Below are 14,571 nucleotides of genomic sequence, written 5' to 3'. Positions count from 1 at the left end.
CATTACAACTCACACATGCGCATCTGCAAAGCCAATCCAGACAGAAAACAAAATAGAATTAAGAAAGAATAGAAATGTGTAAAAAGGAATCTGCTACTTAGCTTGTTGGCATCTTAACCAGATGATGATGATTGATGATTGATGATGATGCATCATTGAGACCCTGATGTTTGTCTGTTATTCCATAGAAGACATTCAAATCCAACTCTTTAAGAAATACCTTCAACAATCAAGAGCACTGTTTCACTCAGTTCTTCATCCACAAACTTTGTTATTAAATGTGTTTTCTGTTGATGTTTAAACTGTCTGTGTCGCTTCCTTTGTAGAACTTTGTGCGCACCACACTGAACTCACACCCACAAGGTTGTGATGATGAATGATGAGGGATGATGATGATTATTATTATTAGTTTGATTTCTCCCCACAATTGTACACCTACTGAACACCTGAAACTGTCCACCTGGTGACCGCCATAAATCCCGGGATTACCGACTGAAACACGAGTCTGTGACGTACTAAAGCTGTCACAGAGTTAGAGCTACAACGTCCTGGTAGCTCTGTAGCTCTGTGTACTTTTAACTATAAAAGGCGGAGGAAAAGCTGTGTGTCGTTGGCTCTCCACCAGCAACAATCAACCTCCAGCTGCTGTCGTCGTCGTCGTCAAAGTGTCCGACATGTGGCTCGTGGAGCTGCTTCTTGTCTCCCTGGTGTCGTCTGCTACCCTCTCACTCGCCGTGGATCCTGGAGACAGTCAAGGAGCTTCTTCTGGGTGAGTCCCTCACTAGGTCTGTCACGTGCACAGTGACGTCAGCTCTGTCAGTCCCTCACTAGCTCTGTCACGTGCACAGTGACGTCAGCTCTCTCAGTCCCTCACTAGCTCTGTCACGTGCACAGTGACGTCAGCTCTCTCAGTCCCTCACTAGCTCTGTCACGTTCACAGTGACGTTGCTGTGTAGTGAAAATAACAGAATACCCTGAGAACACCCTCCCTTAACTGGAGTCAGGTAAGTGTTACCGGAGACGAGAATCGAGCGATGTCTAGCAAGATGTTTACCTTCCGTTAAAGTTGTTGACACACCGGGTGTTGACTACAGGTGACGTCTTGTCTTGTCCCGAGGTTTCCTGAAGTCTTGTAGGAGTCTCCTGCTCACTCTTGATGACAATATCAGTGCCATGCTGTCGTGCTGACATGTCATAAGCTAGCAGTGTAGTCACACCAAACATTTCTAAGTATAGTAGACATGCACACTCCATCATAGCTATAAACATGTCGTCACCCGGGCATCTTGTAGCGAGACAGACCTTGCTGATTCCATTATATGCAGTGACGCTACTTTTGTCAGTCTCCACAGACTGTGATGAACACGTGACGTTTGGAGACGTGACGGGAATGTCCTTTGTAGTTTGCAGGAGCAGGACAAGAGGGCCGTGGACTCTGTGGAGCTACAGGTAAACATTCTCGACCTGGCCACAAAAGAAGATTTAGACGAGCTTCGATCCTGGGCAACAGGTCGTTTGGCAGCCCTCGTGACTGAGTTACAGACCGTGACGTCACAGCTCCAGTCGGCACTGCCATTATCTTCCAGTGAGTACATGTCATGTCACAGCCTTTTTCTGTCAGTGAGTGCGGGTCATGTCACCTCACAAAGCCTTTATCTGCCGGTGAGTACAGGTGACGTCACAAAGCCTTGTCAAACTTCTCGAACACAAACTTTCTCCTCCCTCACTCGCTCTGTCTTTTTCTGTTTTTGTTTTTTCCATTGCGTTTCTCTCTCTCTCTTTCTTTTCTGTTTTTCTCTAGTTTAATGCAAAAAAACTTGAGGCTCGGTATACTTTACATTGCAGTGACATCTCTACATTGTGACGTACAGAAGGCAGTTTCCTATAAAGCATCAGTCGAGCAAATGTCAAGTTAACTAGACATGTTTATTTCTAATATCGTCTAGATAAGGGAAGATTGGATAGAACAAATATACATCGCGTTAAAATCTACTTGTAGATGATGTATGGATGGATGTAGAGTTGTAGACAATCGCTCTAAATAATAAATAGTTTTCTACGATGTAGAAGAATCTTTACGATGTTTACTGCAGCTTCCTAAACAGAAAACAATGAGATCGTTTACTACAGTGGAGTCTCTGTGGGTCTAGAATAAATGACATCATGTGTCTGTTCATGTCAGTACCATCGTCACTGTCACTGACACTGCACTGACATCACGAAATCTTTAATACATTTTGCCAGTGGTCTCATCATGTCTGAGATCACTGTAGGACGAAAGTTGTGACGAATTCTGTGGATATTTAGAATAAAATGTGTACTTCGTCTACAGGTTCGCTGTACACTCGGTGGGGAAGTAAAACCTGTTCAAACACGTCAACTCAGGTGTACAAGGGTAAGTCATCAACATCGCCTGAATTCCTCGTCTCAGTGCAGAGCTCGTCATCGCATTTGTGGACAGTGTGTGTACGTGGCTGTTTGTATATACATATATATATATATATCTTACTGCCATTAAGACAAGAGAATTTGATATTCTGTCATAATGTAAGCATGGCATGTATGTCAAGATGAATGTTACAACAGGTGTCATCGGAGGAGGGAATCATGCAGCCAGCGGGTCAGCAGTCAACGCCCTGTGTCTCACCCTCAATCCTGTCTACGACGGCCACAACCCCACCACTTATTCTTCAAATCTCTACGGTATGGAGTACGAGACTACTCCAGAAGAGAAGCAGGACCAAGATGGCGTCTGTTCAGTCTGCCGTGTCCATCGGTCCACGACCCTCATGATACCCGGAACTAACGTCTGTCCTAACGGGTGGACTCTGGAGTACAGCGGGTATCTGATGGCAGGGTATGACTCTCATCCTGCATCGTCGGAGTACATCTGTGTGGACAAGAAACAAGACGCACGGTACGGCTCCAACGCTGACTACAACGGTAAACTTTTCTACTACACCGTCGGCAGCTGCGGCAGTCTGCCGTGTCCCCCGTATGTTCAGGGCAAGGTCGTCACGTGCGTGGTCTGCTCCAACTAAACCACGTGACCAGCACGTCACCGCGACGATCTGCCTGTTCACCTGCGACTGTAACGCACGGTGACCACCTACATTACCAGGTGTGAAGCAGGTTAATAAATGTCTGACCATTCACTTAGGGTTTGTGTGATGTTGATGTGAATGTGTTTTGACCCCCAGTAACGTTTCACTGGATACTCACTCAATATTCATGTAGTAGAGAGTCGAGTATGTATACAAACATGTAAATTTAACATGCAGCCATACAAACAGTGTCGAGCAGATAGGCTGAACTTCAACTCAAATAAAATAAATATGGAGTGGACTGGTCGTTAAGCATGACTATGGCCAGCTACGTCAGCAGCTGCAGCTGTAGATACTTGTAGATACAGCTGTCTACTTGTTTACCTCTACGCATGCTACCAACGCACCATCAGAACCGACAGTCAGCTGGTACACGTCAAGCCATGTCCACTGTCAACTTGTCAACTGATCATTTCTTGTACCAGACGTTGGCTCAGCTTCACTCGCTCGCATGCGTGAACACATTTATATAGTTTTATATATATATATCAGCGCGAACACCCCCTCACACATATACTTTACACACGCTCACACTTCAACATGTTCCACGCCGGAAAATAATTTATTGTAAACAGTTTTGTCTGGTGAGAGAATGTCCCCCACGGTCAGCTTGTCAACAAAGGACCCTCTAACTACAACAAAGGTTTCACTGGGCTTCACTGTCTCAGACCTGATTACTGTGCAGTAAATGGTATTCGATATTTACATCTTGAGGTCAAAGGACGCAGTGGGGGTGGGGTTAAGGGCAACTGGCACATGTCCTTACTACCATGCCGCACACAAATACATCTGCACCAGTAACACGTATACACACACAAACCCACCCGCCCAGCCATCCACCCACTCCACACACACATCATTATAAGTATAAGTCTGCTGTCTGTTAAACTCTCCCATCTACATCAAGGTATCCATGGTGACAGAAAACATCAGCCAGTCTCTGTTCGTGTTACTAAGGAGTGCTTTGACTGACACGTCACGTGATGAAGGGAGACAGAAAGTCAGAGAGTCAGGTTACTATGCATAAATTATAATTGTTCAGACAAGACACACGATGTGTGTACCCAGACTAAAATATACAAGTGGTTCTATCGTATCTGTCGAACTGACAAACCTCTCTGTCGTCTATCAATCTCTCTTCCTCCTTCTTCCCCTGCTTATCCCCCCCTCTCTCTCTCTTTCTCTCTCTCTCATTTAGTTCAGCTACACTCGGATTTAAAGTCACATGACTTTCTGTGAGAATGCGAAATCACCGCGAGGCGGAAGCACTTTCCCTTAAAAACAACAACCCTTTCTGAGAGTCCTTCGTCTTATTATAAAGCGGAAACAACTATTATCAGGATATTTATATCATGTATTTAAAAATAAGAATGGAATAAGTATATTTAGTATGCATTGATTATGAATTTATTAGGAATAGTGCTGATGCTGTTTTTTTCTCTGTAATTTTCTAACCCCATGAAACAAACCAAAAGGTTTATTCAATAAAGAATGCGTTCTTTCGTTCGTTCGTCTGTCTGACTAAAATTCAATAAAAAGATTTTAATTATAAAATACTAATGGCTAAACTGTCCCCAGACTGTCTTTGCTAGTTTCCTCCAATAACAGCCATTAGAGGCAGTATATAATTGTAGGAGGGTCATGGTGGTGGTCACCACCAGACGGAGCTTTTCACTCAGTACTGATGTCGGTGTTGACCTGTGATATCAAACCTTGTAGTCAGGTCTCGCGGTCTACATGCTGTACTTCTGTTGTCATCATTAGTGTCTGCCTACAGGTGTCTTCCCACCAACAAGTGTACATGTGATTACGGTAGGTGAAGAGTGAAGTCACTATCTGTGAAAACACCAGGTGCCGAACACACGTTCAATAGTTTTATTTTTATTTCCAGATTTCCAGTTTGTTTTTACAATATGTTTGTCCATCTCCTTATTCTTACTGTGTTTCTTTTCTCATTCAGTTCTTTTAATTTTACTTTCTGTTGGTTTTTGGGTCAGTTTGTAAGAACTATTTGAATTTCTAGGATTTTCCAGGGGAGATAACTAGTGGAAATAAAGAAATGACGCCTGCCGCTTGTTATCTCCCTTTGTATGTCTGTCCCCGGTCGATTCTCTGTGACAAATGGTCTTTTCATTAGCAACACACACTTTAATTGTCAACAGGGTTGTAAACAGTCCCGATATTGTGGCCAGACCTTACAGATTATCTCACGTTAAACATTGTCTGTCAGGTGAGAAGTGAGGCTGACATCACAGGCGGAGACTGATTTCCTGTGGATGTCATGTTGACATGTTACTTGCTCACCTAGCGTGTGGTGCAAACATGACATAAATCCTCGGCATATTGCACCACATGTAAATCTAAGGTCAACATGTTTATATTACATTCACTCATACCTTGACTGTGACCAGCTGACAAACGGTTATACTGGTCTGACGATGGTGGTTGTCATGGGAACAACTAGAGCAGCACAGCGGCTGTCAGGCTGGTGTTGACCAGTGGTCATTCCTCTTTATAACGACCAATCCATTCCTTGGCAAGCCAGTTTTTCCTCTCTTCTCATCAACCTCGACCCTCCAAGGGACCCTAGGAGTGTTCAAGAGAGCGCCATGCTGAGTCACGTGACCCAATCAGACCACCTTACTCCGTTGTAGTCCAACGATGCTCACTACCACGTCGCTGGCTTCATGTTCCCTGTATGAGATCCGGACTAGCCTCCTCAGACATTCTGGTCTTGAAGCCTGCATTGTCCGTGTCAGCATTTAAAGTCCACGTTTCATCCCCACTGCAAGATTCGAACCACAAGGGTCTGTACAGCTTGCCCTTGGTGGCAAACCTGATGTGTTGTTACACCAGGTTCTGTCCAGCCTGGCCATTGCCGCTGTCATGATCTTTAAGAGAATGTCTGTTGTGGGGTTGTCATATTTGGCTCCTTTGGTACCTTAGCTTATGTTTACTACTAATTATTCTCATAGTACTCGTTTACTTAGTTTATTTTTTCCCCGTAAAGGGCGAGTGTTAAATGGAAAAAAGCATTTTCTCGCTTAATTTACCTCTCGTTAACAAAGAATTACAATTGTTATGGTCATTTGTAAGTTCGGACTGTTATTCCCTTCACAAATCTGTCAGTAATGTTTGTGAAGTGTGAAAAAACAAACATGATCTGATGATGGTGGCGACTGATAACCAGATAAACAACAGTTGATATTAGACCTTGGGCTAATGCCATGACAAACACAGCTGACAGCTTCATCGATGTGATGTACATCTGTGGACAAACAATGTCTGGATGTCATGATGCTAAGACAAATACTCTTCGCAAACATGAGAAGGACAACAGTGTCAGCAGGTTTCAACTTAAACCATCTTTACAAATGCTGTTGATTAATATCTCATCTCACTGTCGTGTTTATATACATCTTACATTTTACTCTTGATTTATCTGTTGGTGGTCGCTGTTTTTCTCCTTGTTTCTCTCCTCCGGTCATCTACTGGTTTTCACCATCTGTTGGTCTTCGATGTTCGTCTGTTGCCTTCCTCCGTTCATTTAGTTGTTGGGTGAGTCTTATAAGAATAATGTACTTGCTGACATGATGCTCTCTTTATTTAGCTTTCAAAATGTGCGTAACACAAACAAACTGTTGGTAAATATTGTGAAAATAAACATTTCTCACTTATCGTTGCAGTTTCAATGTCAATATTTTTACTCGTAAACAATAGTAAGAAACCGGAGGTACATCGACACGAGTGATGACATTTGTCACCTGACCTCTGCTTCACAATTACAGCCTCTGACGAGCAGAATGTGAGTCAATCAAGGTAGTAATGACAGTCAAACTTGTTACAACCCTACTACAACTACAACAAACAGTTCAGTAGATGTGACAGACATCAGAGCAACAAGGAGCCTCACATGTCGGGATTGAAGTCCAGTTGGAAACACGACCTCGGTAAACATGTCGGGACTTGTTGCAATCCTACTTTATTCACCAGGTGTGGTACCCTCGCCCTTTGTTTATCTCCGGGTCTTCGTTCTTCAGTCTCTCTTGGTTGTTCCTGTTCACGGCCTTTGTTTGCGGTACATGTATGTACCTCTCTGTTATTTGTTGACCTGTCGGTCTACCTGTTTACATGTTCCACTCAGATTTATCTGAATACAGCAAACTACATTTTTAACTTCATGTTAACCGTCAGATGTCATGTTTGCGTACTTATCCTCAATGACAGATTAAAATCTCTTACCATAGGGCTACCGAACTGTCTTCTTGGGGGACCTTAGTGTACTCAATGTGAAATCTGACTCCGATAATCATCATTGTCGTCGTCATCATCATCATCGTCGTCGTCGTCGTCAAATTATCTAAACTATTAGAGATCTTGGAATATAGCACAGCACTTACTGCAAATGTTTTTCTTGTATTTAATTATTTGTGTACTTTATTGTTATTTTGTTATGAGACTAACACATTATGACATTAACAGAGAGAGAGTGTGTGTGTGTGTGTGTTTGTGTGTACGATTTTATGTCTTCGTGTGTGTGAGTGTGTCCGCGTGTTAACTTGTGTGTATATGTGATAAGTGTGTGTTTGTGTGTGTGTCGACTATCTACAGGACGAGGAAGGCTAAACTCTCTCAGCTGCCTGTCGTCACTGACATTCACTGTTTACTGTAAACAACTGCCACGTGGTGCGACTGCCGATGTCGCTGAAAGAATAAAGGTGGGCGTGTGGCGAGCGTTGAGCATCTCGTGTTGTTGCTGTCGCTGCTGTGGTCGTCCTGCTGACATCAACCTTGACTTTCTAATAAGTCAGGCAATTAACTCAATACATTGCAATTAACTGTTATGGCAGGTAAAGCTGTCACATCACACCCACGTGCAGGCAGGGATCACAATTCCTGAGAAATAATCCCTTCCACAATATTATCTGCGAGAATCCAGTGTTTGTATGTCCTCGGATATAAGCTCCGATAATAAAGGTGTTTTGCGGCCTCCGATACAATCTGCCAGGACATAGTATCTGTTGTTGTATCACGTGTTGTTGTATCACGTGACGTCTTATCGCCGGCGTCATCAGTCCCTACATCGATGTCCTTCACTCACGCACACCGCTGGTTCACTGCTATTCACGGGTCGTGGTGTACATCATACTACAACACTTTGTACACAGAGCATGTGGACTGAAGTTATTGTCCGAGACATCCTGATGTTTGTCTGTTAGTGCCTGTGAGACCATCGTGTATGTGTGAACGAGTCTGCTGTACAGTTGGGTGTGGGAGTCACCTGGATGATGTTGTCTCACCATTCCACGCACCATTACAACTCACACATGCGCATCCGCAAAACCAATCCAGTCACACAGAAAACAAAATATAATTAAGAAAGAACAGAAATGTGTAAAAAGGAATCAGATATACAACAATTATCCCCACAATGGTCCGACACTTGCAATCTGCTACTTAGCTTGTTGGCATCTTGACATGATGATGATGGATGATGATTGATGATTGACGATGATGATGATGATGATGATGATGATGATGAAGCATCATTCAAACCTTATGTTTGTCTGTTAGTCCATAGAAGACATTCAAATTCATCTCTTTAAGAAATACCTTCAACAAACAAGAGCACTGTTTCACTCAGTTCTTCATCCACAAACTTTTTTATTAAATGTGTTTTCTGTTGATGTTTAAACTGTCTGCGTCGCTTCCTTTGTAGAACTTTGTGCGCACCACACTGAACTCACACCCACAAGGTTGTGACGATGAATGATGAGGGATGATGATTATTATTATTAGTTTGATTTCTCCCCACAATTGTACACCTACTGAACACCTGAAACTGTCCACCTGTTGACCGCCATAAATCCCGGGATTACTGACAGTCACGAGCCTGTGACGTACTGAAGTTATCACAGAGTTGGAGCTACAACGTCCTGGTAGCTCTGTAGCTCTGTAGCTCTGTGTACTTTTAACTATAAAAGTCGGAGGAAAAGCAGTGTGTCGTTGGCTCTCCACCAGCAACAATCAACCTCCAGCTGCTTTCATCGTCGTCGTCGTCAAAGTGTCCGACATGTCACCGCTCGTAGCGCTGCTTCTTGTCTCCCTGGTGTCGTCTGCTTCCGCCTCACTCGCCGTGGATCCTGCAGACAGTCAAGGAGCTTCTTCTGGGTGAGTCCGTCACTAGCTCTGTCACTTACACAGTGACGTCGGCTCTGTCAGTTCCTCGCTAGCTCTGTCACGTACACAGTGACGTCAGCTCTGTCAGTTCCTCACTAGCTCTGTCACTTACACAGTGACGTTGCTCTGTGTAGTGAATACCTTGAGAACACCCTCCCTTAACTGGAGTCAGGTAAGTGTTACCGGAGACGAGAATCGAGCGATGTCTAGCAAGATGTTTACCTTCCGTTAAAGTTGTTGACACTCCGGGTGTTGACTAGAGGTGACGTCTTGTCTTGTCCCGATGTTTCCCGAAGTCTTGTATGAGTATCCTGCTCACTCTTGATGACAATATCAGTGCCATGCTGTCGTGCTGACATGTCATAAGGCTAGCAGTGTAGTCACACCAAACATTTCTAAGTATAGTAGACATGGACACTCCATCATAGCTATAAACATGTCGTCATCCGGGTATCTTGTAGTGAGACAGACCTTGCAGTGTTCATTATATGCAGTGACGTTACCTTTGTCAGTCTCCACAGACTGTGATGAACATGTGACGTTGGGAGACGTGACGGGAATGTCCTTTGTAGTTTGCAGGAGCAGGACAAGAGGGACGTGGACTCTGTGGAGCTACAGGCAAACATTCTCGACCTGGCCACAAAAAGAGAGTTAGACGAGCTTCGATCCTGGGCAACAGGTCGGTTGGCCACCCTCGAGTTACAGACCGTGACGTCACAGCTACAGTCGGCACTGCCATCATCTGCCAGTGAGTACATGTCATGTCACAGCCTTTTTCTGTCAGTGAGTACATGTCATGTCACAGCCTTTTTCTGTCAGTGAGTACATGTCATGTCACAGATCGTTAATCGTGCCAGTGAGTAGAGGTCTTGCTACATTTTCGTTCTGTCTGAGAAGGAAGATCATTCCAGCAACTTTTTGTCTTCCATCCTCCTCTCTGTATTTCTCTTGTCTCCACATCCTGCAGTCACTATTTAGGAATCTGTCCCTTCACCTGCTGGATGCTGTCATTAAACCCTGCAGGATAGAGATATAGATAAATATACCGTCCTACCTAGGTCCGCAAGTCTCTACAGCAGCCCTGTCACTAAAACACCTGTCATCAGTAGCATCAGCCTGTCGGTAGTTCTGTCTCTTTGTAGGCGACCCGCCGGAGGAATGGTAAATGACGATGATGATGATAGGTATCTATAATGTACAGCACCATGACCAAGGTAGATCGCATTCGCTGCACAGACCAGTGATGATAGATGAACAGGTAGGGGACAGTGACATGTGTACAGGCATGTGTCAACACGTTGTGTCCAGTCACTACACACAGCCTCACACACATCAGACCTCGTCAACACACAAACACCTGCTAATGGGCTTCACGCACCCAGGCCTGACGAGAGGGGGGGACAGGGGGTCTGGTGTACCCGGGCTCGAGGCTGTCAAGGGGGCCCGGCCTTGGTCAGCGGATTTTTTTTTTTTTTTGTTCTTCTCCTTTTCTTTTTCTTTTAAAGAAAGGTCTAAGGACAGAACACCCAAGCATTAAACATGCAGAAGTTGAGTTTGAGTGTAGATATTGAGATTCGAATTGTAAACATACATTATATACTGGAAAAATAGTTTACAAGTACAAGGGGCCCGGAGAGGTCGTCTGTCCCGGGGCCCGGGCTGGCTCTCGGCGGCCCTGCCCGCACCTTGATATCCAGACGAAAATGGATTTTAGTATACTCTCCTGCTTTCGTTTTATCTCCTTTAAGTCAGTGAGAGGTAAACATTCAGAGCATAAACAAACAAGACTCAGTAAACTCTTGTGATACCAGTGTTCTCTAACAGCAGGCACAGGAGACACAAAGAAGTCACATACCTCCATCTAACTACTGTCACGTGTTGTGCAGAGTGCTTATCAATGTTTGCGAGCAGACTTCTACCTTTCTTACACAAACAGATGCGGCCACCGTTGGACACATTTCATGTTTATGTAAGGAGGCGATGGGATAGCCAGGTGGACGGTTAAGATGGCAGTTACCTGAGGTGATGATCGGCGGGGTGTATCCAATGGGGGTTTATATCCGAAGCGGGTGAGCAGTTAATACAGAGGCTCACCCCAGACGATCACCTGCGGATTATCCAAAACTGGCGAACGGTTAATGCAGCAGTTGACACCAATAAACATCAAGACTTACCTGAACGAATGTGCCTACTTTACTGAACAAAACCAGATGACAGTGTCTGTACAATGTCTACAATGTCTACAATGTGTCTATAATATGTCTATAATGTGTCTATATAATGTCTCTACAATATCGCTACAGTATCATTACAATGTCTCTACAATGTCTCTACAATCTTCTCATGGCAGGTTCGCTGTACACACGATGGGGAAGTGAGACCTGCTCTAATACGTCATCACTAGTGTACTCAGGTAAACACGTCATCATTAGTGTACTCAGGTAAACACGTCATCATTAGTGTACTCAGGTAAACACGTCATCACTAGTGTACTCAGGTAAACACGTCATCACTAGTGTACTCAGGTAAACACGTCATCACTAGTGTACTCAGGTAAACACGTCATCACTAGTGTACTCAGGTAAACACGTCATCACTAGTGTACTCAGGTAAACACGTCATCACTAGTGTACTCAGGTAAACACGTCATCACTAGTGTATACAGGTAAACTTTTTGACACATCATCACTAATGTATACAAGTAAGCTCCTTAGCACGCCATCACTAGTGTTCATACGTAAACTCTGTAACACGTAATCACTGTATACAGGTAAGCTCCAAATTGTTTGTTTTATTGTACAACCCTCAGCTCTACCTGTGTAACCGAAATCTTGTTTTCTTGTGTCAGTTTGAGCGTGATAAACAAAGCACACTTACCTACATTTAGCTGCGTCTATTAGAGAGATTTAAGGACAAATCATCACAACAGGTGTCATGGGAGGAGGGTTGAATAACAAAACCGGCTCAGCGGCCAACGCCCTGTGTCTCACCCTCGAGCCTGTCTACGACGGCCACAACCCCCCTACTTGGACTTCAACTGTCTACGGTAGCGAGTACGAGACGACTCCAGAAGAGAAGCAGGACCAAGATGGCGTCTGTTCAGTCTGCCGTGTCCATCGGTCCACCACCCTCATGATACCCGGAACTAACGTCTGTCCTAACGGGTGGACTCTGGAGTACAGCGGGTATCTGATGGCAGGCCATGACAATAATCCTGCTTCCACGGAGTACATCTGTGTGGACAAGAAACAAGACGCACGGTACGGCTCCAACGCTAACAACAACGGTAACATTTACTACTACACCATCGGCATCTGCGGCAGTCTGCCGTGTCCCCCGTATGTTCAGGGCAAGGTCGTCACGTGCGTGGTCTGCTCCAAATAAGCCACGTGACTAGCACGTCACCGCGGCTTTGGCTGGTTAACTCCTCGACACTTTTTGTACCCGAGACCTCAGTCAGCATCATTACCTGCAGCTGTACGCACGCTGACCTCCTACATTATCAGGTGTGAAGTTGGTCAATAAATCTCAGACCATTAACTTGTGATTTGTGTGATTTTGTTGTTGGTGTGAATGTGCTGTGACCGGAGTAATCACTCACCTGATACAGTGACTGACTGTACAGTACTTGTATAGATACAAGTAAGCACACAGTACAGACACACAGGACAGACATGGACACAAAGTGACGACATCAGATATGTGGATCTTCATGTGAAATGGAATAACTTATCTCATGGGTAACCTCGAGGAAACCTAACTTCCGGTCCCAGACATACAGGCGTTTAAACGTCACCCAGTAGCGACACGCCCTGACAAGAGCTGGTGACAAATATCAACAAGTGGGTGGATGGCAGCGGGCAGGACCTGGTCATCAAGACAGACCTGAGTGGCGAGCTTTGTCACCAGTCATCTGTCCAGCTGTTTGTCTGTTGATGGCGGTAACTGCCGGACACGTGCTAGTGTTCTCTAATCCTCACCACAAACACATTTCTTCTCGTGTTATTGTCATCGCCGTCTTGTCATCAAGCATCAATGTTTTCAGCCCGCAGACCCGAGCTGACAGGAGCCTGACAAATAAACACAAATCTACCCACGCGCATGGACGGACAGACGGATGCACGCACGCACGCACGCATTTTGCACGCATAAACTGAAGGTCAACTAGACAAGCAGGTAGACAGACAGGCAGACCTCAGGACAAAGTACATTTCCCTCTACCTGTATATTACTACAGAAATGATGACAGCGATGACGAGACAGATGATGTATGCATGATGTCCGACTCACACCTCGCACGTCTGTCACGAGTAAACTTTCTGCCTCCGTCATCTGAAGAGTTCTGATGATGCACACGTGACTATTCGGGCAGGGCCGCCGAGAGCCAGCCCTGGCCCCGGGGCAGACCTCTCCGGTCCCCTTGTACTTGTAATCGTAAATTATTTTCCCAGTATATTGTAACGATTCGCGATTCAGGTGAATCTAATTAGATTCATTTTTATTTTTAATTCTACTTGCTGTCAGGGGAGGGAAATCGCGCGGAGGCCGCGTCAGTTCTAATTCTTTTTACGTCATGGATGAATGACGTAAATGAACTGAGCACAGCGTAACTAGGGCGACGGTAGGCAATGGAGAGCCATGTAGTACTTATGATTGGTTGAGAGAGTCTCCAAGAAAGACTGTTAGGAGGTCGTCCTAGTTACCTGGTCACTAGGGGTGCCTGATTGGTCAGGAAGAAGAAAAAGGATGAGTTAACTAGGTGGTTCTAACGTTTCTCGGGACAGACGAGACCAAGCAGTTGCAGAGTACAGAGCTCCGTGGTCAGTGAACAGTGTGTGGTTAACTACCTGCAACGGATATCCAACGTTTTTCCTGTGGAGTATTATCGTGTGTATTCCGAGTGTGGTGTAGTAATCAATTCAGTCGGAATATAACATCTTCGCCGATACGGCTTTAATCTCTCCTTAGCTTCACAAACTGCGTGAAGTGATTCACTGGATTAACCTGCTGGTCTAGTCAGTGATCTAGCCAACCGTCTGAGAAACGTTAGGAGGTTGACGCTGGGGGTAGTAGCGTTCTTTTATTTTGTTTCATCTACATCTCATCGCTAATTAATTTCATAAACATTAAATGTGTTAATCGTTGGCCGGACCTTTTTGTTGAAAAAGGTGAAAGAGTGCGGCGAGCGTGGTTTACATGCAGATGTTTACACGCGCTCGCAAACACATTTAACACACTCTTTCGTAAAACGTTACATATATAATGTATGTTTACAATTCCAATCTCA

The 14,571-nt window shown here is 44.7% G+C and overlaps 1 protein-coding gene across 3 annotated transcripts; it reads left to right on the top strand.

Moving 5' to 3' along the window:
- The first annotated feature begins 587 nt into the window (after positions 1-587).
- LOC112555647 (short-chain collagen C4-like) lies at positions 588-12,824 on the top strand. 3 transcript variants are annotated; one of them, XM_025224089.1, is made up of 4 exons: positions 588-769; positions 9,857-10,032; positions 11,635-11,697; positions 12,214-12,824. In XM_025224089.1, the coding sequence occupies exons 1-4, from the start codon at positions 675-677 to the stop codon at positions 12,666-12,668; spliced, it is 789 nt and encodes a 262-aa protein (XP_025079874.1). In that variant the 5' UTR covers positions 588-674; the 3' UTR covers positions 12,669-12,824. The 3 variants fall into 3 exon arrangements, with proteins under 3 accessions (XP_025079874.1, XP_025079872.1, XP_025079873.1); XM_025224087.1 differs by lacking the exons at positions 9,857-10,032; positions 11,635-11,697; positions 12,214-12,824 and adding exons at positions 1,404-1,585; positions 2,333-2,395; positions 2,587-3,155 and having other exon boundaries at positions 596-769; XM_025224088.1 differs by lacking the exon at positions 588-769 and adding an exon at positions 9,099-9,275.
- The last annotated feature ends 1,747 nt before the right edge of the window (positions 12,825-14,571 follow it).

This window comes from Pomacea canaliculata, linkage group LG14, assembly GCF_003073045.1.
Source record: "Pomacea canaliculata isolate SZHN2017 linkage group LG14, ASM307304v1, whole genome shotgun sequence".
Taxonomy (NCBI): Eukaryota; Metazoa; Mollusca; class Gastropoda; order Architaenioglossa; family Ampullariidae; genus Pomacea; species Pomacea canaliculata.
Note: the sequence above shows the minus strand (reverse complement) of the source record. Positions and strands in the feature narration are given on the sequence as shown.